The following is a 21,012-nucleotide window of genomic DNA, read 5'->3' as shown; positions in this document are numbered from 1 at the left end:
CCTCCGAATGCCCGATAATTCAATAGAAAATGACAATTTTTATTGTTAAAATGTCAGGAGTTGAGCACAGCTCTCGCAACTGAAGAAACCCCGGACGTGAATGGAACAGTTGAAAAAGTTACCTGCTCAAACCTGCTACCATAAAGCGGCCATTGAAAGTTCTGCAATGTATCAAGAATCAAAGATGTTATAGATGTTTACCCAATGCTTAAGTTTTTTTTAGAACATTGTTGATATTTTTTAGTAACTATTGCCAGCCGGGAGCGAAGTTTTTGCAAGAGAGATTCAACTCTTTTGTTGTATCGAAAACGAGAATCCTACTCATTTTGAATTATCGAAAAGTTTTTTAGGCCAAAGCACGCAAAGTTAATTATATTTATATGTAATTAATATTTCAAAAAATTTTATATTAAAAAAAAACGAGGGGGAACGTTGTGAGTTGCTGCGGACACCGCAACTCTACAGTTATACCCGATACTAAGTCAGTATGGCTCTCCTCCGGCAGACGCCGCTAATATTAAACGACACGACAAAGAGTGCGTGCGAGAGAGACAGAAAATCAGTCTGAGCGTGACGTCGGGCGCTGCGTAGCCAGTGCAAATTGATTTGTTCCTTTTGGCTATAAAAATGATCTGATCTGATCCAGATTCAGCAATCTAATAGATATGGTCTTTATCTATGATTCTGCGTTTTTAGTTTTCTCGAATCTGCAATATTGTGGATGCAACAGATTTTCGTCCTTTGTGGGGGCGGAAGTGGGTGGGGCGAAATTCTGAGATATACGTTTTATAGTGAGATCTAACAGAAGTGCGGATACCAAATTTGGTTACTCTAGCCTTAATAGTCTCTGAGATTTGTGGATGCCTCAGATTTTCGTCCTTTGCGGGGACGGAAGGGGGTGTGGCGAAATTTGGACACGAAACGGTCAAGGTCCGATATCACAGGAGTGTGGATACCAAATTTGGTTGCTCTGGCTCTTATAGGTTCTGAGATCCTTGAACTCATATTTTGCAATTGGCAAAACCGACCATGAAACCTGTGTGTTAGAGTGAGACAGAGCGAGAAAGAGTGAAATTGTTTTCGTGATTCTGGCTATAATAATTATACGATCTGGTTCAGATTTTGCACTCTGTAAGATATAGTCATCTTCTACGATTCTGCTTTTTTAGTTTACTCGTATCGTCGAAATTGTGGATGCCACAGATTTTCGCCCTTTGTGGGGGCGAAAGTGGGCGGGGCAAAGCTTTGAAATATTTTTGTAGCAGTGACATATCACAGAAGTCTGGATCCAAAACATTGTTGCTCTAGCTCTTATAGTCTTTGAGCACTAGGCGCTGAAGGGGACGGACAGACGGAGGGACGGACAGACGGACATGGCTCAATAGACTCGGCTATTGATGCTGATCAAGAATATATATACTTTATGGGTTTGGAAACTATTTCTTCTGGACGTTACACACATCCACTTTTACCACAAATCTAATATACCCCAATACTCATTTTGAGTATCGGGTATAACAAATTATAGAAATTATTTTTAAAGGGCGCCCCTCATGTTTTGCCTTGACAGCATATCATATAATATCATATAAGCCCGGCCCTGATGCAGTTATGATTGGGAATGGCCAACTGGTTGATAGATCAGATATTATTCAGAGGGATCAGAAGGAAACGTCATAGTTGAGTGAAAAGCTTTAAAAATTACTGCTGAAAATGATTGGACCAGGATTTTATACATACATTCGCGTCTCGCTTAAGTCTCACTCGTCTCCTCGTGCGGCTTCGTTTTTTTTTTTTTTATTAGTTTTGTGGTAATCATAGAAAATTACTTACCTAACAGATCGTCGAATCTGATTCATATCGGATCATTAGTATAGCCAGAATGAACAAATCAACTCGCTGTGGCTACGCTGCCTCCTTCCATTCTCTCTCGGTTCGATCGATTTTTATTACATTTTTTTTTGGCAAAAAATCAATTTGTCCATTTTGCGAACGGTGAAACCAAATCATATATAAAACCACGGATAGAATATGTTGTATAGGTTACATAAATCATAAGCTCACATTCATGTATACTGACGGAGTATCGGGCATACAAATTTGTATTCTCTGCTATTTGTGATCGGAAAAGTCTTCTTAGCATTCTGATTCCCCACGGTTGATGTTGATGTGCAAATCGAGCACGCTTTCGAGCTAACCGAAAGAATCTCCCTTGTTCTTTTACAAAAATGTACACGATAACAAGAATAACATGATATTTCTTCAAAAGAGCGGACCAGAGAGAAGCGTGATGATAATACAATCTTCGATTGTCTGGATTCCCGGCTGCGATGGACAGGCGTTTGTATTCCAAGATATGATAAATTACATAAATATCAAGAGAGAAAGAATTGCAAGACTCCGTCTGTTTGTTTTGTTTTTTTTTTTGTAATTTAATTTAATTTACATTAAAAAATATAATTTGTAAATAATGAAATATAATCCATAATTCATCTATCAATTTGTCCAGATGTTTTGTTGTTGTTTGAATCCATTGATCGATCTGAATTATTTGATCTGTTTTGTTTTTTGGCTGTTTGGCAATTGAGTTTCGAGCTTGATTTTGATATTTTTATATTGACATTCAATTTGACTGTGATTTTGAGTTGGTTTTAATTGTTGCTGTTTTGGTTTATTGACTTCATTCTGTTCATATTCATATGGCACATATATATGGCAAGATATATACATGTATATATATTTTTAGATATATATTTAATAGAATTATATAAATTGTATTGCTTCAGAAAATTGTTGTATAATAATCTCAATTATTGTTTAGGGCGGGAGTCACGGGTCAGTGGACACTAGTGGAAGTGTGGACACTTAAGCTTCGGCCTCAACCTCCTCCTTCACCTTGGCATCGCCGGGTTTGCCCTTGGACCAGTCGGGTTTCTTCTGCTCGTCCGCCAAGGATGATGATTTCGATGATAGATATCATGATGAAAAAACGAGAAAATACATTGGAATCAATAAGCGAATCGCATGTGGTTTGCCAACAGAAAACAGGGGATGCTCGGGGGGACCAACAATTGTGCCGACACTAAACTACTTCGAGGTGTACAGTACATTCAAAAAGTGTTGTGTGAACGTGTGACTAAGCTACTGACTACAGACTGGCTACAATCGGAGCAATTCACAGATAAATAGAAGACAGATATCGGAGATCGGTGTGTGCGACAATAGATTGAGATAGATAGAGAGATACAATAACGACAGAGTGGGTTACAGTGCGGTACACTCAGGTGCTCAAGAAATACGAACAAAATATGAGTACAGGTAGGTACATATGTAGGATCGCACACACACACTCAGAGTTCTTACACTTTTTGGCTTTTGTAAGCACAGCGGCATCTTTTATCTTTTTCTAAACGCAGATGGCAATGTGTGACATTTTTCGTAGTTGGTGGTGGTCGTGAAGAGAGATCGTAGCATACAGAAATATTATAGATATCAGATTTGCCCCAAACCCAAAGAAAGAGAAAGAGAGAGACTCACTCGAGCTATCCCACAGAACTTACCTCCTTCTCTTCCTCCTCCAGTGTGAACTCCTTCTTCTTCACGACCTTAAGTTGGTTGCGGAAGTTGAACTCAGCGGCCTTCTTCTGCAGCTTGGCGAATTTGTTTTCGTATTTGGAGACCTTCTTCAGGGCTGGCTTGACGCTAAAAGAATCGAATCGAATGATCAATTAGTAATCGCTCGATCTCGAGGTAGATTCTCCGGAATAAAATACTTACAACTTGCCGCGAAGATCGTTAACTTGGGCATTGAGATCGTTGATCTGTATTTACGCGATTGAGAGGGGGAGAGAAAATGACTTCGATTAGTACACTTGATACACTCGATAGACACTACTGTTTATCGACACATAATGCTATTGCTACTGGCGGGCAACTATCAAAATCAAAATGCTGAAAGAAGAAGTAGGTCGGGAGCAGGCATGCACAGGAAACGGGTAACGCTAGAAGAACACTGGATGCACATATAGACATATGGATGCGTACATAGATCAGAATACTCTGCCAAATACTATAACTAATGCTTATACTAGTGCGTGCTTTTTTTGGGTGAGTGAGTGCGAGCAAGCGAGCGACAAAGCGAGCGAGCCAGCGATTCGAGCCAAGTTCTTTACGTTCTAAGTCGCCTACTACTTTGGGGAAGATTTTTTTTTGGCATGGAAGAGTGGTTGTGGTACTTGTACTAGTATTGGTACTGGTACTGCTACTGATACTGGAACTGGCACTGGTACTGGTTTGTGGTATCTGGTGGCGGTCGTTTTTAGGCATTGGCTTTTGTCTTTTGGTGGTGGTGGTGGGTGGACAAACATTTGCTTTTCTTATGATCGAATTTTCTTTCGTAGATTGAACAGCATAACATCCAAATGTCGGTTTCTTTTGCTTTAATGCTTTATTTGTAGTTTTATAGAGAGTATTGTTCGTTTATACATACATATATACACATATAGTACAACAATCGGTAAACAGTGATAGAGAGAGAGAGAGAGAGACAGAGAGACACACAGAGAGATATCGAGAATTGGAGAGAGGGAGAGATAGATACATGGCTATATTGAGTGTGGAAGTTCTTTCACCCTAAATAACTGCAAATATTACGAGTGGATACACTGAAAACGGAAACGGAACTGTCATCTTTTGCGGTGGTGGGGAGGTCTCTAACTGGGGGGCTGGGCTGAGGTACTGCTGATCATAATGCTATTTCCTAGGGCAGCAAATGTATTCTTTCCTTTTATAGTACTTTCTCTTTTATCATTGTCGCTTGTTTTGTGTTGCTTTGCTTTCTTTTCTCTTTTTTTTTCGATTTGTTTGTTTCAGCTGCGCACGCAGGTTCTTGCTTGGATTTCGCTTTGGCTTTTATACTTTTGGCTGGATTCGTGTAACTTCAAACGGTAATCGGCTATCGGTTATCGGTCACATTTAGTGGGCAATCGGCTCTAGCACTAAGTGGATCATTTCAAGAAGTAATCGACGCTTGGCTTTTATGCTCTTCAATTTTGATTTGATTTTCGTAATTTTTTGTGTTCTTTCGCTTAGTTAATTCTTGGCTTACACAGAAAGAGAGTGATAAAGAGATAGATAGATAGATAGACACATAGAGAGAGAGAGAGAGAGAGAGAGAGGCAAAGTGTGAGTGGTAATGGGAGTAATTTACACAGAAACACTATTTACAATGAAGTGCGGCTGGTTGGATGGTTCGGAAGTAGGTTCAGGGATGGGGAACTGGATGGTTGGAGGGCTGGAGGGCTGAGGTCTAAGGATGGGGGTAGTTTTTTGTGGCTCTTGGTAATTTGTTTGGTATTTTTGTTTGGTGTTCTTGTGTTTATGCTGCATGCAAAATGTCGCCTACTATGAGTACGCGTGCGTACGCGTGCGTGTTTCCATTGTATGCGTGCGATTTACGTGTAAAGAGAGTGCGTTTTTTTTTCTTTGTGTGTGTGTGTGTGTGGTTGTGGGTGTGGCCTGCCTCCAAGAGCGGCCCAGCGGACACACAACGGACTAAGGTGCAAGTAATGACAGTAATAACGAGCGCTTCGACAGCGACACAAACAAATTGTTATTTAAAAAAAAGAAAGAGAAAAAACACACAGAAAACAAATTTCACAAATTGTGCAACAAATTAGTTATCTTGCTATTGTTGTTTTTGTTGTAGTGCAATTTACTAATACTGATTGACTGATTGATTGATTGAGGTGTGGTGTGGCTGATGAGCGAACTAGGATTGCCAGAGAGACAAAGAGAGAGAAAGAGAGAGAGAGTACAACAGGTGACTTTGACTACATATGATGTGTGTTGTGAGTATGTACTAGGGATATGGCGGTTGAAACTGAGCCTCACTCTATGGTAGGATATGGCCACACGGGACTGAACTGCAACTGAGAATGGTCACACTGCTCACAAAAGGATAGACATAGGCACTAAACCTATTAAAGCGTAACGGTTGTAAAGATTCGGATGCACTGATGACAGCGATACACGTATATAATTCTAATGGCAATCTCTTCGTTCTCAGCACTCATCTTTCGGCTGATTGTGTTATCGAATCGAACAAAGGAGTAGTACGAATAAATAGACACGAAAGCATGCACATATGCGAATACTATGCACACATTGGCACGCACAGAGAGAAAGAGAGAAAGTGTGTTTTTGGAACAGTCAAATATAACAGATACAAACTAAGAGATTGTTTTTGATGCGCATTCAACAAGTAAGAAAGAAACAACGGAACTGAACGGAACGGAAACGGAAACGAACATGATACTAGATAGAACTCAAGATTAGATTAGGTAATTGATATTGATTTTGATTTGATTTAATTGATTTTTGTTGCATGTTGCATTCTGTCTGGAGTGATTGAATTGTTTGTTTGTTGGTTGGTTGGTTCTTTTGTATTCAGAGTTTTGACATTGATTGATTGATTGAGAACAAATTGAAAATTGAAACTGTAATTGAAATTGAAATTGGTGCAGTACCTCCCAGTCTTTTTTCCTGACTTCGTATTCCAGATCCCATTTCTGGCCTTCACAAATATACATACGCTCGTAATACTCTTCGCAAATCTCTTGCAATTCGCCTGCAAAAACATTGTATTTTTTCGGAATTGGGTTTTGGTTTGGTTTGGTTTTTTTTGGTTTGTACTCAAATTTAAATTCTTATTCTTATCGTTGTCGTATCGACGCTCAAAGTTCAAAGTTTGGTACTTTACCAAATAAAATCTAAGTACATAATGCTAAAAGTAATTATGATTGCATTTATTGTTTATAGAGTTTTCTTTTGGTTTATCGCAATTTTTCGTTGCTTATCGATATTTAATCGTTTGTTGTTTTGCAGCTTCATTAGATGTTATGTGTTCGATGATCGGTTTTTCTGATTCTGATTTAAGATTGGAGATTCGAGATTGAGGTTTGGAGAGTGTGGCAACTCTGGTGTGCAGTAGTAACGGATCGAGCGGAATGGAACTGAGCGGAGCGGAAAAGAGCGTTACGGTTTACTTGATTGGCTTGATTGGGTTCGCGTATGTTTTTTGGTATTTTGTTGGTTTTCGTTTGGGTTTAGTTCAAAATTGACAATTAATTGAAGATTTTCCATAGAATTTTTCCCTAATTCGCTTCATTTCGGCGGTGCCGAAGATCTGGCTTTTGGGGTGGGGGTGGGCGGTAAAGGGAGACAGTTTCCAGAGCGCTGGCCTCACCTCGCTTTGGGCATTGAGCATTTGATGTACTATTTACACATTTTTACTTGGCGCAGGCGCCAAGGACTGGAAAGTGTCTCCCGTTCCGGACTGTTTGAAGCACGCGCCGATTCGAGAAGAGCTCTCTCTTAAAAGTGGTTCTGTAGTTTAGCGCAGTTAAAACAATATCAAAATTAGGTAAAAGAAAAGAAGTATCGCAGTAGAAAGAACTAAAAATATGATTAGGAAATATTTAGAAATGAAATCAAGTAATTAAATATCAAGGGCATAATCGTAAAGTAAAAAAATAATGATTAATAATCGATTTATATATAAATATATCTTATATTCTGGTTTTTGCTTGATAAGAAAAGTAAGAAAAAAACATTCGATTTTTGTTTTTTTTTTTGTTTTTTTTTTTAAGTATTCGTTTGGTATATTTTTTTATTTTTTGGTATTTTTATAGTTTGGGTGCATGGCAAAATTTTGTAAATCTTTGGGGAATTTACCTCTTGGGCCTTGACTTTCTGCACGTGTTCTAAATCAAACTTATCGCCCTCCAATGCGTAAAGGCGTTGCCAATATTGTTTGCATATTGTTTGCAGTTCGGCTGCGGTAAACGGTAACGGTTACGGTAACGGTAGTACGGTAACGGTAGTACGGTAACGGTAGCGGTTACGGGTAAGCGGTAACGTTTTCGGTAAACGATTGTATCGACGTTTACGTCAAGCGTCAAGCGTAACGCATTGAGAATTTACGTTACGACAAATGTTTGTGTACGTGTAAGTGCGCGTGAGTTTGTGCGTGTCGTTGTGGGCATGTGTGTGGGTGGTGTGTGCGTGTGTGAGGTACGAATCAAAGAAAGAGAGATAAAGATATAGATAGATATAAAGATAGAGTGAAAGATTCAATGAGAGAGAGAGAAAGAGATTGAGATAGGTAGTTTTTGGGTGTTTTTCGTGTCGGAGATAGAGAGACGTGGAGCGAGGGAGAAGGGAAGGGACATCGAGATAGAAGTGAAGACAGAGACAGATATAAATAGAGATAAAGAGAAATAGAGATAGAGTTAGAGATAGCGAACAGAATAAAAAAAAAGATAAAGACGACGACGACGCATTTAATTGTTTTGGATTGTTCGTTCGTTTGTTTGTTCGTTTGATTGATCGATTGATTGATTGATTGATTGTCGCGATTCGAGAAAAAGAAGGATTAGATTAAGATTCGATTAATATAAAATTAAAGATTGAACTGGATCTTTATCATTTATGTAAATATGTTGTATATGTGAGAGACGGGTATTATACGATCGTATTGGTACTTTTTTTGTATTTTAGGTATTTTTCTTTCTTTGCTTTTGGTATTTTGTGCCACATGAAGTGTCTGGTATCTGTATCGGTGTTTGTGTATGTATCTGTGTCTGTTTCTGTGTCGTTGTAGGTGCTTGCGAATGCTGTGGTGCGTGGTGCGTGACTGTACTCATTGGATGACTGTACTTTGACCAAAGCATGTGCTCTGGTCACACTAAAAATGACCTCTTAATTCTTCGTTTCGTTTCTCTTTATCCATTCTTCGTTACGTTGGTATGGGTTTCTTTTTTTTAGTTTTAGTAGAAGCTTTTGTACATTGAAAATCTCAAAAATTGCATAAAATATCGAATGTATTGCTACGATAAAAAGCAAAAAAACTTGTAGCCACAAAAAAGCTATAGCTATAGGCTAGAAAAAAAAGCCGCAAAAAGCAAAAAATCGAAACAAATACAGTGACATCAAAAAATAGGTATTGTCAGCATTTGTTGCATTTCGGCATTACTTAGGGGTTAGTACTGTACTCTCTAGAGGCGGTGGAGTTAGTTTCGATCCACACGGTGCGGACCTGGTAGCCGTCTGGTTAGGGGTTAGGGGTTAGCCGCGTCGAATAGAGGGCTCTACTTTCTATATACTGGGGGTTTTAGGAGTGTGAGGGGTGTCCACTGAGACAGACACTGGTGGGAGTGCGCAAACATGTCGAATGTGGGGGTCCTGTTTGCACAGCTCTCTCCAAAAAAAATAGCCACAAAAATGCGAGTACTTTGGGGTTAACTATGGTTTCTGGCCAACTACTACATGTGCACGGTGCTGCAGAGTATTGTTTAGATTTGTTGTCCGCCGGACAACAGTCACACACAAACACACTTAGGGTGATCAGGCGCCGCTACGGCCTTCTGGCCAGAAATATTTGTATATATCTTTTGGGCTAAATCGTTTTCGGTGCGGCTTTGGCCAAGAAACTATCAAAACAGTAAAGAGTTATCGACAAGCTCTACGATTTTCGAGAGAGTGCAACGCAACACTCGAAGCTGCTGTTGCTCGGATAAGTGATATTGGAACTGGAGCTGCTTGCCTCAAAATCCTTCCTGGCTACCTCGTACTCGAGATCGAATTTCTCTGATTCCAATTTCAGTATCTTAGTGTGATAATCGTGACAGACTTTCTGAATGGTATCTGCGGAACGAAGTTGGGTTATATGTATGTCTCATTGTTCGCAGCTGCTGCTGTGTGTGCTTTTGTGTTCGAGAATATATATATATAGTTTGGTGTGGGTGTATTTATGGGAGAGAGTGTATTCGTGTGTAGTTGTGTGTAGTTGTGTGTGATCTACTCTGTGTGGGAAGAACGTTTGATGGTATTCTGGCTAGAGGGAGATAACCCCTTGACTCAATAGAGGCTACTACGCGAAAGGATCAATCCGATAGAGAATCGAAAGATCGCTTCACTAAATATGGGAAAGTGACAGACAGCGACAGCTGGCCCTAGATCTTCATTAATTGGGTGAGTAGTAGTGGTCTTTCTGTACAGTTTTTAGTGCGTTAGGAAGATAGATCTTAGGGCGGGCATTTTCCCCAAACATCAAGTGTATAATACAGAGTGTGAGAGAAAGAGAGATAAACAGAGGATAGAGAGATATTGTTTAGATGTAGAGAAAGAAAGAGATAGCTAACAGAAGGTGTTTATTGTTGTTGTTAAAAGTTTTAGACTTTTGATTTTGATGCTTTTTTTGGCTTCGTGTTGGATAGGATACGATTTTAGAGTTTAGGCATTTTGCATATATAGAGCATATATATAGAAGAGTTATATATAATATATGTATATAGCATATATAGCTGGTGGCGTGTGTGTACCTCAACATCCTTGCGCTTAACAACATACTCAAGATCATATTTCTGGTCCTCCAATTTATTAATCCTGTCATAGTGTTGCTTGATCAAAGTTTTCAGTGTGTCTGCGATCACAGATCACAGAATGAGAGTTGGTTGGTATATTTGTTGATTTTTGTGGGTTGTATGTTTTGGTGTGGGTGTTGGTGTTGGAGTTGGTGTGTGGGTGTATGGATACAGATAGATATTTCGGGGGGAAGGGCAAAAGAGAGATAAAGAGAGACATATTTAGATAGATATTTATAGATAGATTCGATTCTTCATTCGATGCTTCTTCCACTGGGGCTAGACGTTTTGTTCCTGCAGTGTATGCACAACCGTGTGTGTGTATGCAGTGTGTGTCTCTGTATGGCTGCGGGTGTGTGGGTGTTCATGTACATGTGTAAGTGTGCGTACGTGACAGATGACACTTTTTGTTCAACTTTCAATTATCGATTTATGTTTATGCCTCTGGGCACACAGACTTACGGGTACAGATTCCGAAGTACTCTACTTCCCCCGAAAGTCTGTGGGCCCTGGTTATTAATTGATTCGCTTTATATTCGTCATTCATTAATACTTTTAGGGTATTTCGTTGGGAGAGCTGCAGGGAAAACCACTGTGAAATTTGCCGCAAGGTTTCCTTGCAACTTCCCCAGAACACAAGGGGCTTAGGACGCACTCTATGGTGGACCACCGCTGTGGACCGAGGAACTCACCTTCACTGGCATCACTGAGATTCCTGGGACTGCCGCAACGTTCTTCAATGATGCGTCTACGTTCAGCCGCTTTGCGTTCCTGTTCTTTCTTCAATTCCTCAGCGGCTTTCTTACGCAGCAGCAACTGCAGGACACAACAAATGTTAGGAATCACTGGTGTGATCATTGCCGATTGTGTCCAGCACTTACCCTGAGTTTCTTCTTCCTTTCTGGGGTCATGAAACCCTTTTTGGCCTTCTTGGCTTTGGAAGCTTCCTCCATGCGCTTGCGCACCTCAGCACGCTTGCGCTCGATCTCAGCCTGTTTAGCCTTCTTTGCCTGCAATCAAACACCAAAAACAATCGACCATCGTTAGTAAGCCTACCAAACACACATAGGGGACAGCGGGTTCAGCTTTAGTTCCAGCTCCAGCTCCTGCTCCAGCTTCGAGTGCAACGAATGGGAGCCGGAATTGGAACGGCTGAATCCCGTATCCGAACCAAACAACAAAAACACAACACGGCACACAGCACTCATCATGGCGGGGACTCATCATGGACGTGGACATGGACGCGGGACGTTGAAGTAACGTGGACACACGTACACAAGTGTACCTCCTCGGCCTTCACTTTCGGATCGTTGGGATCCTTGGGCGGGCCGGCTGGCGCGGCCGCAGCTGCCGGCGCCTTTCCATTGGCAGCTGGCGCTGCCGGTTTGGCCGCAGCCGCTGCTGGCGCCGCCGGTTTGGCCGCAGCCGCAGCTGGTGCTGCGGCGGGAGCAGCTGCCTTTTTCTGCAACGAAAACGAAGAATTGTTAGTTTATATGTCGAATGGCAATTTTGGCTCACGCGTGCGAAGATTGCAATATATTTCACAAGAAAGAATAAGGCTCACACGTGAGATGATCATATTTGTCGATATCATAAAGTGCTACAAACATCTTTCTAAATGTTCAATTAAAAATTGATTAGAATTAAATTGGAAATCAATACGTGATGTTTATGAACACATCAGACAAACATCTATCACCATGACCGTTTAATTCTCGTACACATCTCACTGTGTTATGTTCACATTCTCGAAAGGCATATTGCAGTTATTTCTCACGCACAAACGTTTTTCGCCAAAGTACAAGCAGGGACAAAGACAGAGACAGAGACAGAGATAGGCACAAAGACACGAACACTAACGATAACATGAATTGTTTCGATCGATTTTGATTCGATAGTTATCATTGTCAGTGCTGACTTCTGCTCCTCGATCAGAGGGGGACTTGACGGGGTTTAAGGCTGGAGAAGGCGCAGCAATCCTGTGGGGAAGCAAGAGAAAGCATTTTGTGATCTGCGGTTAGGGCGAGGCACTTCGCTAAGATTAGATGGCAATAGCGGGGACGGGATCTCAGGGCGGTTGGGTGGGTGGAAGTTAATGCTCACCACAGTTATCCTCAGATCCTGGCGTTTTCAGTCCCGTCCAAGCCAGTGCCAATCCACAGTCCAAGTCCCCACCCAGGGGTGAGCATAGCCATGAAGCCAGGATGTCATAATGCCCCTTGTGTTGTTCATACAAGAGTTTACTGCAGAAGAAGGCCAAGTGTTAGTCACCGGTCACTGGATCACCGCACGCCCACGATACTCACCTCACCTCATCATCAGCCATTTTGATTTGTGTTTTTAGTTACTGCAAAATACAGAAAGAGAACAAGACGTGAGCTCAAAGAACTGGAACTGGAAATGAGAATGGAAAAAGAAATAGGTTCTGACATCATTTCGATTGTCCTATATATACAACGTTATACATAGATAATTTGTTAGATATCTATGTATATATGTATACATGTCTATATGTATGTCTGGCATCTGTTCCATAAATCCGTTCAGTCGCCCACTCATACGCACACCCTCGCACGCTAGTGCGATCCTATCGGGGCCACATATGCGTATGCGCAATGCATATAGCGAGCGGCGTATTACGTATACGCAGCATTTGCCCATGCCGTATATGGGGGCCCTGCTACTACATTCGCTCTCGCTCTCTCCCTGTCTATGGTATTTACTTTGGCGTGGGCGCCTGCCAGAAAGAGATGAGCATTCCTGCCTCTCTCCGATATCCGATTTCATTCGAGAACTGCAGAGGCATCACAAAGGCGTCGAGAGAGAGGGGACTCCAAGGTTCACCCACTGACGAGATTCTTTATGTAGTTAACCCACACAGCTGATACGTTATGTGTTTTGTAGGGGTTTCTTGATATGTATTAATGTTTATAAAAGAATTATAAAGAAAGCTGCAGATGATCTTGTGATGAATCAGTAGGAAGATCATGAAGTAGAAGGTAAAGAATATGTATGATTCTCAGATTATTTAGTAATCCGTTTTTGCATGATCATTTGGATCAATGAGATCTCAAGAAAAGCTATAGAGATTCAATAGTTTTTTCCGAATTTTAGCTCACATATCAATTATTTAAATACATGGAGGAACACTATATATCTCTACGTTGATTTAAATGTATTCCTTAGTATATCTTATGAACATCTCTTTTAAGAAGAGTTTGAAGATCGCTTTGTAGATATCTTTTAAGATCTCTTAAAAGAACATTTTTGTACAAATATCAATGAGAAAATCTCCACTTTACAGATCAGTTTATTAAAATGCATACAAGATGCATGACATACTAGCAGAGACTTAAACTTGAAAAAAGGTATTCCGACGGAACATTGATGGAGTTATGAAACCCCAAAAATGTCTTGGGGAACGCAGATAATATATGGTGTATATTGTCCAATTTCGCCATTATTGTGCCCAGACCAATTGCCAACCATATTGCCATATAGCGCAGGGGCAAAGGCCAAGAGCTGAGCATAAATTTAGCATGAAAACATTTCGATTTGTCTTTTACGAAGACACCTTTTCGGCGAAGGTAAGGCGTGTGAACAATCTCTGACAATGTCGACCTTCGGGCACTCACACACAGACTCAGAAGGGGTGCGGTGGGATGTGGTGTTTGGTGAAAAGAATACGAAAATCTAAGCAGATTTGAGATCTCCATTTGACACTGAACGAGCGAGGGAGAGAGATGTATGAGTTCTACTGTATGTTGTATCTCTGGGGTTTAAAAATAAACCTGTTGATAGATTCAAGAATGGGGAACCAAGAAATATGGCAGCTATTTATGATCGCAATGCTAGTTTGTCTATGTGTTCGGAAAATTTCGGTGGAAATCGTTCCTTTGTTGGGCGGTAGGATACGGAAAAATGGAACGAAAAAAATCAATTAAATATCCAAAAATCGTATTTATCCAGAGCTTTTTATGGCTATATCCACATATACATATGTACATATATACAAATATATATATATATATATTTGGATGAGCTCTGCATTTTTTGATATGTGTGCGCGTGTGTGTGTTTTTGGGTGTGTATGTTTTTCTGTGTGTATCTCGATTTCTCCCGCTGGCATTCAGGTACTCTCGCTTGGATCTATTCTATTTTGAGGCACTTTTGAGGCAGCATTTGGCTCTTTCGAAACGAAATGTATCTTGTATCTGTGGAATTCATTTTTAGCACACACACACACATACACACTCACGCACAAATACGCATGCACAATTCACCTTCTTACATAATAAGAGAGCAAGAAAAAAAAAATTGAACAAGAAACAATGATAAAAAGTGCCTAAATGTCAAAAATAGAATGTTAACTTTCTTTCAATCGATTCAATCCATATAACCGGTAGCACACTTTCGAAACGACACTTGAAAAAATATTTTAAAAAATACTATGCCAAGAAGGGGGGTTGGGATGTGGATTATAGTCACACGCACGAATTGACTGTTGGATCGAATCGGTTTTCGGGAGAGGTTCCTTTTTGGCGCAGGAGTCGCACACAATGCTTTCGGTTCCTTCGGTTCTTTGCTTTTTTTTAATTTTTATTGAATTAAGTTAGTTCTTAGATTGTAACTTTTCAATCTCGTTGGTATTGTTTGGTTTTTTTATTGTTAGCATGTTGCATGTTGCTGTTGCTTTTATTTTGTTGTTTTACAAATTTTTTTATTTTTTTACTGCTGCTGCTGTTGCTGTTGCTGTTGCTGCGGCACTCACCTTCAAGGAATTAGAAAAAAAAGAAAAAAAATTTGAGCTGTGCTGTCGATCACACGAATCGGATGATACTAAACGACACAAAAGACTGAACGGTCCGACGATCCACGGCAGACTATATTCTAGCGGCCAGCCGTTCAACGGATACAGATACTTTTCGGACCCGTTCCGAAAGCTTACTTTTCCACTCATACTCGTATCGGGAGAGAAAGAGAGAGAGAGCGATGTGTGCCGCCCACCTGCCCGTCCATAGAAAACTCGCAAGCACATGGTAGGGAGGGGAGAGGATGAGAGCGGAAGCGAGGGCGGGGAAATGGTGTGGACGAGGCAATGTGGCCACGTATCTGGGCATGAGGACTAAAAATAGACGCCTGTGGCAGCCCAAAAATCGAAATGGATACCGAAAACTGTTCACTGCTCATTCGGCTCTGATCCGATCTGTTCCGATCCGCTCCGAACCGATCCGAACCCGCACCCCTGCACCCCGACTGCAACCCCTATACTCTCTTGGAGACTATCTGTATCTGTGTATGCTGCTGCTGCTGTTTCTGGTGTAAATGGAGCCGCTTGGAATTCAATGCAATGGATAAAAATAATTTGTGCTCCAGTTGAGAGCCAGCACCACCAGCACCCGAGTGTGGGCCATGCCATGCCATTTATCCAACGACAGTGCAGTCAGACTAGTCTCGGATCCCAATAAATGCCATATGTATGAGATTTAGATGCCATCCCACAGATGGAAATGGAGCCTGCAATTATTCCAGTTGCTGGTTTTTATAAAAACCTTTAACCCTGGGGAACATCTTACAGATGCAGATGCATTTCTGATTTCAAAGATTGGATACAGCTAACTTATAGATTCGAAGAGTGGGGATAGTGGAGGTCAGCATTATCATGGAAAGCATTTATTTGGGCTACCTTGAAAAAAAGTTTAAGCAGACCAATGTCAAAGCTCCAAGGATGTGTAGGAGTTTCGGTCATTGTAATGACCCAAATAAAAAAAATCGAAGAAAAAACCCAAAGAAAGAACCCGTAGAAGAGAAGAGAAAGAAATCTCCAAGAGATTAGCCAAAGGTGGGATTAATTAAGAAGATTCATGGAAAATATATTTTTATCTAATACTGGAAGCTTGAGATGAATCTCGGACAGTAGCCAAGTGCTTTAGACTTCAGTGAAGTCCCAAGAAAGTTGTTTTGGAAATAAATCAAAAGAAAATCGAATTTTTAAATAAGCAGGTTACGTCTAAAATTCGTAGGGGAGTTTTTTAAAATAAAACTTTTTACGGATTCTAAAACGTAGCTTTTGGAATTTCCAAGAACAAAACGTGCAAGAAAAGTTTTCAAATGGAAGATAATTTTTTGCGATAGCGTCTAATAGAGTATTGTTGTTATTGATAGTTTAAGACTCAATGATAGTGTACCCTGCTTGATTAAAAAATGTAAAGATGTAGCTAGAGAGCTCTTAGAAAACGACAGTGCAGTACCTTAAGCAGATGCTATTTGAATGCCGTCTTAAAATGTTTGCTTTAAATGGAAGCCTGAAATTGTAAAAAGTATCTTAGCAAAGAGCTTGTGGCATTTCCACCAGCTTGTATTTTATGCCCACTCTCAGTTGAATTTCTCACTGCCACTGCCAAAGGAGATTCCCTTTCCCTCTACTACAAGGGGATGCCATGGATGCCTGATTAATTGAAATGGCCTTGATTGATACAATTTGTGGCTAAGCTTGTTTCAAGGGCAGCCGTTGCAGTGATTTTTGAGTGGCAGAATCGACCACCATTGCAACCGGCTGGCTCTCTTACAGGCTTACAGGAACTGAAGGTTTTACCACATAACATATTTAATGGAAGTGCATTTAACTGCCAACTGTCAAATCCTGACCGCTGTAAAATCGCGACTTACCTTGATTAAAGCGGACGCGTCCCTACTGAGCCAAAGCATTAGCTCATGGGAAAAGGATGATGGAATTTCTTTTGACGCACGTCAAAGAAGCAAGAATCAAGAAATGCTTTTAATTGCACTCGCTTTCGTTTAACCTTGATCAACGAGTGCATTGCAGTATTTTTGGACATCTCCTGTGTGTGGGCAGTAAGCTTGATCTTGGAAATTAAAATCAATATCCATTTGGGGTAGCTCTTAAAAAGCAGTTACTCATATTAATTTCAGAAAAAAGCAATAGTTGTTAAACTATCAGGGAAATTTTTCCGAAAAAAACAGCAGGAAAGGTATCTTTTGGTATACGATGTTGTAAAAATTGTTTCCTTTTAGTAAGAAATTTGGGGCTCGTATGAATTTAATGCATATAGGAGTTCATATAAGTGCATCCTACACTTGTAATACACTTGTAACAGTTTGATATCACAAGAATCTAAACACAAAAATTTGGTTGCTCTAGCTATTATAGTCTCTGAGATCTGGCGCTCACCGAGACGGACCAACAGACAACCATGGCTATATCGTTCACCACAAATCTAATGTACCCGTATACTTTTGAGGATCGGGTATAAAAATGTAATGCAATTTTTCTTCATGAGCACCTGATAATTAAATGCACCCACACGGAAAACTTTTAACATTTGAAACTATGTATGCAATGGTTCGAAGTTCTCTTTCAACAGCAACTAATCTCTCGAATTCTTTGCGGATTCCAATATTAATAAGATCCCACCAGTAAAACTACATATGCACATATGTATGTATGTGCTTGTCTTCTTTATATCAATGTTTGGGCAGAATTACTTTTGGATATACTCGCATAATCTAAATATATTGCGTATATATGGAATATAGGCACATGTACATATATACATTCATATTTATGATCGCGTGCATATATTATTCTGTATATATATATATTAATGCCAAACTAAATACACATTTCCCGATGACGCTGCAGCATGCCTACTTGCAACATTTGTTGAAAGTAAATTTAAAAATTGTTGAAAAGAGAAAAATCTCTGCTCGAGCAAGGAACGAATAAAACGTTTCGATCACGAAGCTTTTTCTACACATATATATGTGTATATATATATTTTTTTTTTTGTATGGGTGTGGGTGTGCATAGAACGCACAAGACATACATACATATGTCGAGATATTCTCGTACACAGAAACTACATAGAAATGTATGTATGACATATGTACATACATACATATGTATATAAAAGTACATATGTATATTATGTTTCTATACATTTTCTATGTCGGAAAGAGCAAAACAATCTATTGGTGAAGAAAGTGTACTGTGTAGATTTTTTTTGTGTAGTGGTTGTTGTTGGTGTATTATTTTCTTTTAAGCTATTGTTGGTGGAACTATTATTGGTGGAGCAGTTCTCGGTATAGTTTTTATTGGTGTAGCTTCTGTTGATGAAGTTTTTACTGCTTTAGTTTTTTGTTGGTGAAGATTTTGCCACTGTTGTTTTTGTTGAGCCAGTTAAAGTTATAATTTCGTTCAGTGTTTGTTGGTGAAATTTTAGTTGGTGTAGCTTCTTGCTTGGTTTAATTGTTTTAAAATCCATTGTTGGCTTAGTTTTTACTTGTTTAGTTTTTTACAACTCATTAGTATAGCTGGTATTGACGTACTTTTTGTAGTTCTAAATTTTCTGGTGTAGTTGATATTGGTGAAGCTTTCTGTAAAGTTTCGTTGGTGTATGTTAGTTGTTATTGGTATATCCTTTTGTAGAGTTTTTTGGTATATTTTTCATTGGAATAGTTGTTTTTGACGTACTTTGTGTAGGGTTTCTTTCTGTTGTTGCTGCAATTATGGCTGTACGTTTTTCTTTTATTGGTGTGTCTCTCATTTTTCTGTTGTTGTACTCTAGACATGAATTTGAAAATGTTTCTCGATGATTTCTCTTTGGCTTGCTTCTGTTCTTATTTATTTAAATATAGGGCATGCCTTCCCATGGCTGTGGACGGGGCGACAGGGTGCCCAGGGTGGACTACAAAAGAGTGGGAAGGGGCCATAGGGAGGAACAGATGGACGGGGTTTGTGGGCCCCGAACAAATGCGAACAGAAAATGCTTGTGTTTTGTAAGGAACTTGATCAGTTCGTCTATGTCTGGATGAAATCTATTTTCGCATTTATTTTCGTTCAAAATCATTTAAAACAGTTTTGCAGTAACACCCCCCACACCCACCACCTCCCACACTCTCTTCATCCAATTTTGTTGAAATTTATGAATTTAGAAAATGTTTTTCTTTAAAACGAGAGATTTTTGAGTGTGTTTAACAACATAATTTGCTTTATTTTTGGCTTTTGCCAAATAGGAAACATTATCAGGCGAGGTAAGAAGGTTTTGATATGAGAAGCAAAAAAAGGGGGGAGGTCTGGGGGGTCCTTGAGCCATCTGAGGTGGGGGTTTAAAGGCAACCATCGACGAATGGATGGTCAGACACACACGATGTGAGTGCGTCAAAGCCAAACAAACGTCATAAGCTCCCGGACAACGCCCGCATTCGACCCACCCCCCATTCAACCCCAACCCTCTCGACACTTCCAAGTGAATCTTCTCCGTCCCCCCTTCCCCACCCTTCCGCTGCTTTGGCCTTGTAATGCTCGCATTCGCTCTACCTGACAACTATTTGTCGCTGCTGTCGTCGTCGTTGTCGCCCGTCGCCCGTCGTTTTCGTTGGTGTCGTTAGTTTGTTGGTTGACCCATTTAGGGTTTATATGTATGTACATATATACTTATATGCCCTTACATATAGTATGGTATGGGTACATGCATTATATATGCACTCGTACTCGTATACGTACAGTGGAAGTTGGCTGAATTTCAAACGCGTTGAAGCGCCTGCAAATTATTTAGATATAGTTGAAGGGCTTCCGAAGTGTGTGAAACAAATTTATTGATGGGCTTGGGATTCCCCCTTATGTTGTGTGGAACCAATCAGTAGTACTTTAAGAATCTATCTTGCTTCATCTGAATACATTTCTTACACAATTTATGGACACTCATTAACCTGCATACATCTTAAGAAAAGTCCCTCTACCTTTGATCTATATCTCCTCATTTTTAGGTACAATTTTTCTTTCTTTTCACATCTTTGAGAATTTTTAATAATCGATTTAGGTCAGTGTACCTTTTTCATTTGTACATATGTATGTCTTACACTGTTTCTACAAATAGTTTTCAGAGTTCATCTTTATTTTTGTGTAAGTAGTTTTATCTGTTGTATGTATTATCCTTGTCCATATGTACATAAGTAATCTTGTCGTTGCATAGTTCTTAAATAACACCACGAAAACACCTATTTTAAAAATTCCACTAATCCAATACCACTATGTGGAACATAAGCGGATAAAAGAAGCCTGAGGGCCCCAAGATGATGCCGGTTCTTCCCGTGCCTCAAGAATATGGGCATCTCTGTTTGGATATTATTAAGTTTGTACACCTTACATATATTTTTGTATTAACACCCGAAGAAAAAATACCTGAAATGTTAATATTTGCACTTGAATTTAAATATTTATGCCACTAGATTGCTTTAAAATTTAAGTGATTTCACTTTTATTTTGAAAGTAATATACACATAAGTTCACTGTATTTTTATTTGAAATCCGAATCTAATCTAAATATTGGTGTGTTTCTATTTACTATGACACTTTTCATTAGTTGTATTTGTATCATAATGTATCTCTGTAATAAAAGGGGAATCTTTATCCAAACATGTCTGTGTCTTTTATAAACATATCTTCTCGCTTTATCATATTTATCTATTGTTACTCATGAATTTTTGTATCTGGTATCTAGTATCTTTAAGATTGTTTCGACTTGCATATATACTTTGCCCTATCCATCTTCTTCCTATATCGTTT

The 21,012-nt window shown here is 39.7% G+C and overlaps 1 protein-coding gene across 9 annotated transcripts; it reads right to left on the bottom strand.

The window, feature by feature from the left end:
• Positions 1-2,645: 2,645 nt before the first annotated feature.
• On the bottom strand, positions 2,646-15,293 carry LOC6596852 (troponin I). 9 transcript variants are annotated; one of them, XM_026990071.1, is made up of 9 exons: positions 15,196-15,293; positions 12,736-12,771; positions 11,306-11,434; positions 11,117-11,240; positions 7,735-7,835; positions 3,778-3,821; positions 3,561-3,702; positions 3,364-3,406; positions 2,872-2,937 (listed from the first exon to the last, which is right to left on the bottom strand). In XM_026990071.1, coding segments are annotated over exons 2-9 (600 nt in total). In that variant the 5' UTR covers positions 12,751-12,771; positions 15,196-15,293; the 3' UTR covers positions 2,872-2,935. The 9 variants fall into 9 exon arrangements, with proteins under 9 accessions (XP_026845870.1, XP_026845869.1, XP_026845868.1 ...); XM_026990070.1 differs by lacking the exon at positions 7,735-7,835 and adding an exon at positions 10,383-10,483 and having other exon boundaries at positions 15,196-15,291; XM_026990066.1 differs by lacking the exons at positions 7,735-7,835; positions 15,196-15,293 and adding exons at positions 10,383-10,483; positions 11,710-11,886 and having other exon boundaries at positions 12,736-12,765.
• Between the last annotated feature and the right edge of the window lie 5,719 nt (positions 15,294-21,012).

This window comes from Drosophila persimilis, unplaced genomic scaffold, assembly GCF_003286085.1.
Source record: "Drosophila persimilis strain 14011-0111.01,24,50 unplaced genomic scaffold, DperRS2 tig00000520-arrow-pilon, whole genome shotgun sequence".
NCBI classification, from domain to species: domain Eukaryota; kingdom Metazoa; phylum Arthropoda; class Insecta; order Diptera; family Drosophilidae; genus Drosophila; species Drosophila persimilis.
Note: the sequence above shows the minus strand (reverse complement) of the source record. Positions and strands in the feature narration are given on the sequence as shown.

What these genes read in the sequence shown, in the direction of transcription:
- LOC6596852 (XM_026990064.1), bottom strand. An exon ending in TCTCAGTGATGCCAGTGAAG is followed by an intron (nt 10,484 to 11,116) that starts GTGAGTTCCTCG and finishes CTGTGATCGCAG; the next exon opens with ACACACTGAAAACTTTGATC. An exon ending in TTAAGCGCAAGGATGTTGAG is followed by an intron (nt 3,822 to 10,382) that starts GTACACACACGC and finishes GCGTAAATACAG; the next exon opens with ATCAACGATCTCAATGCCCA.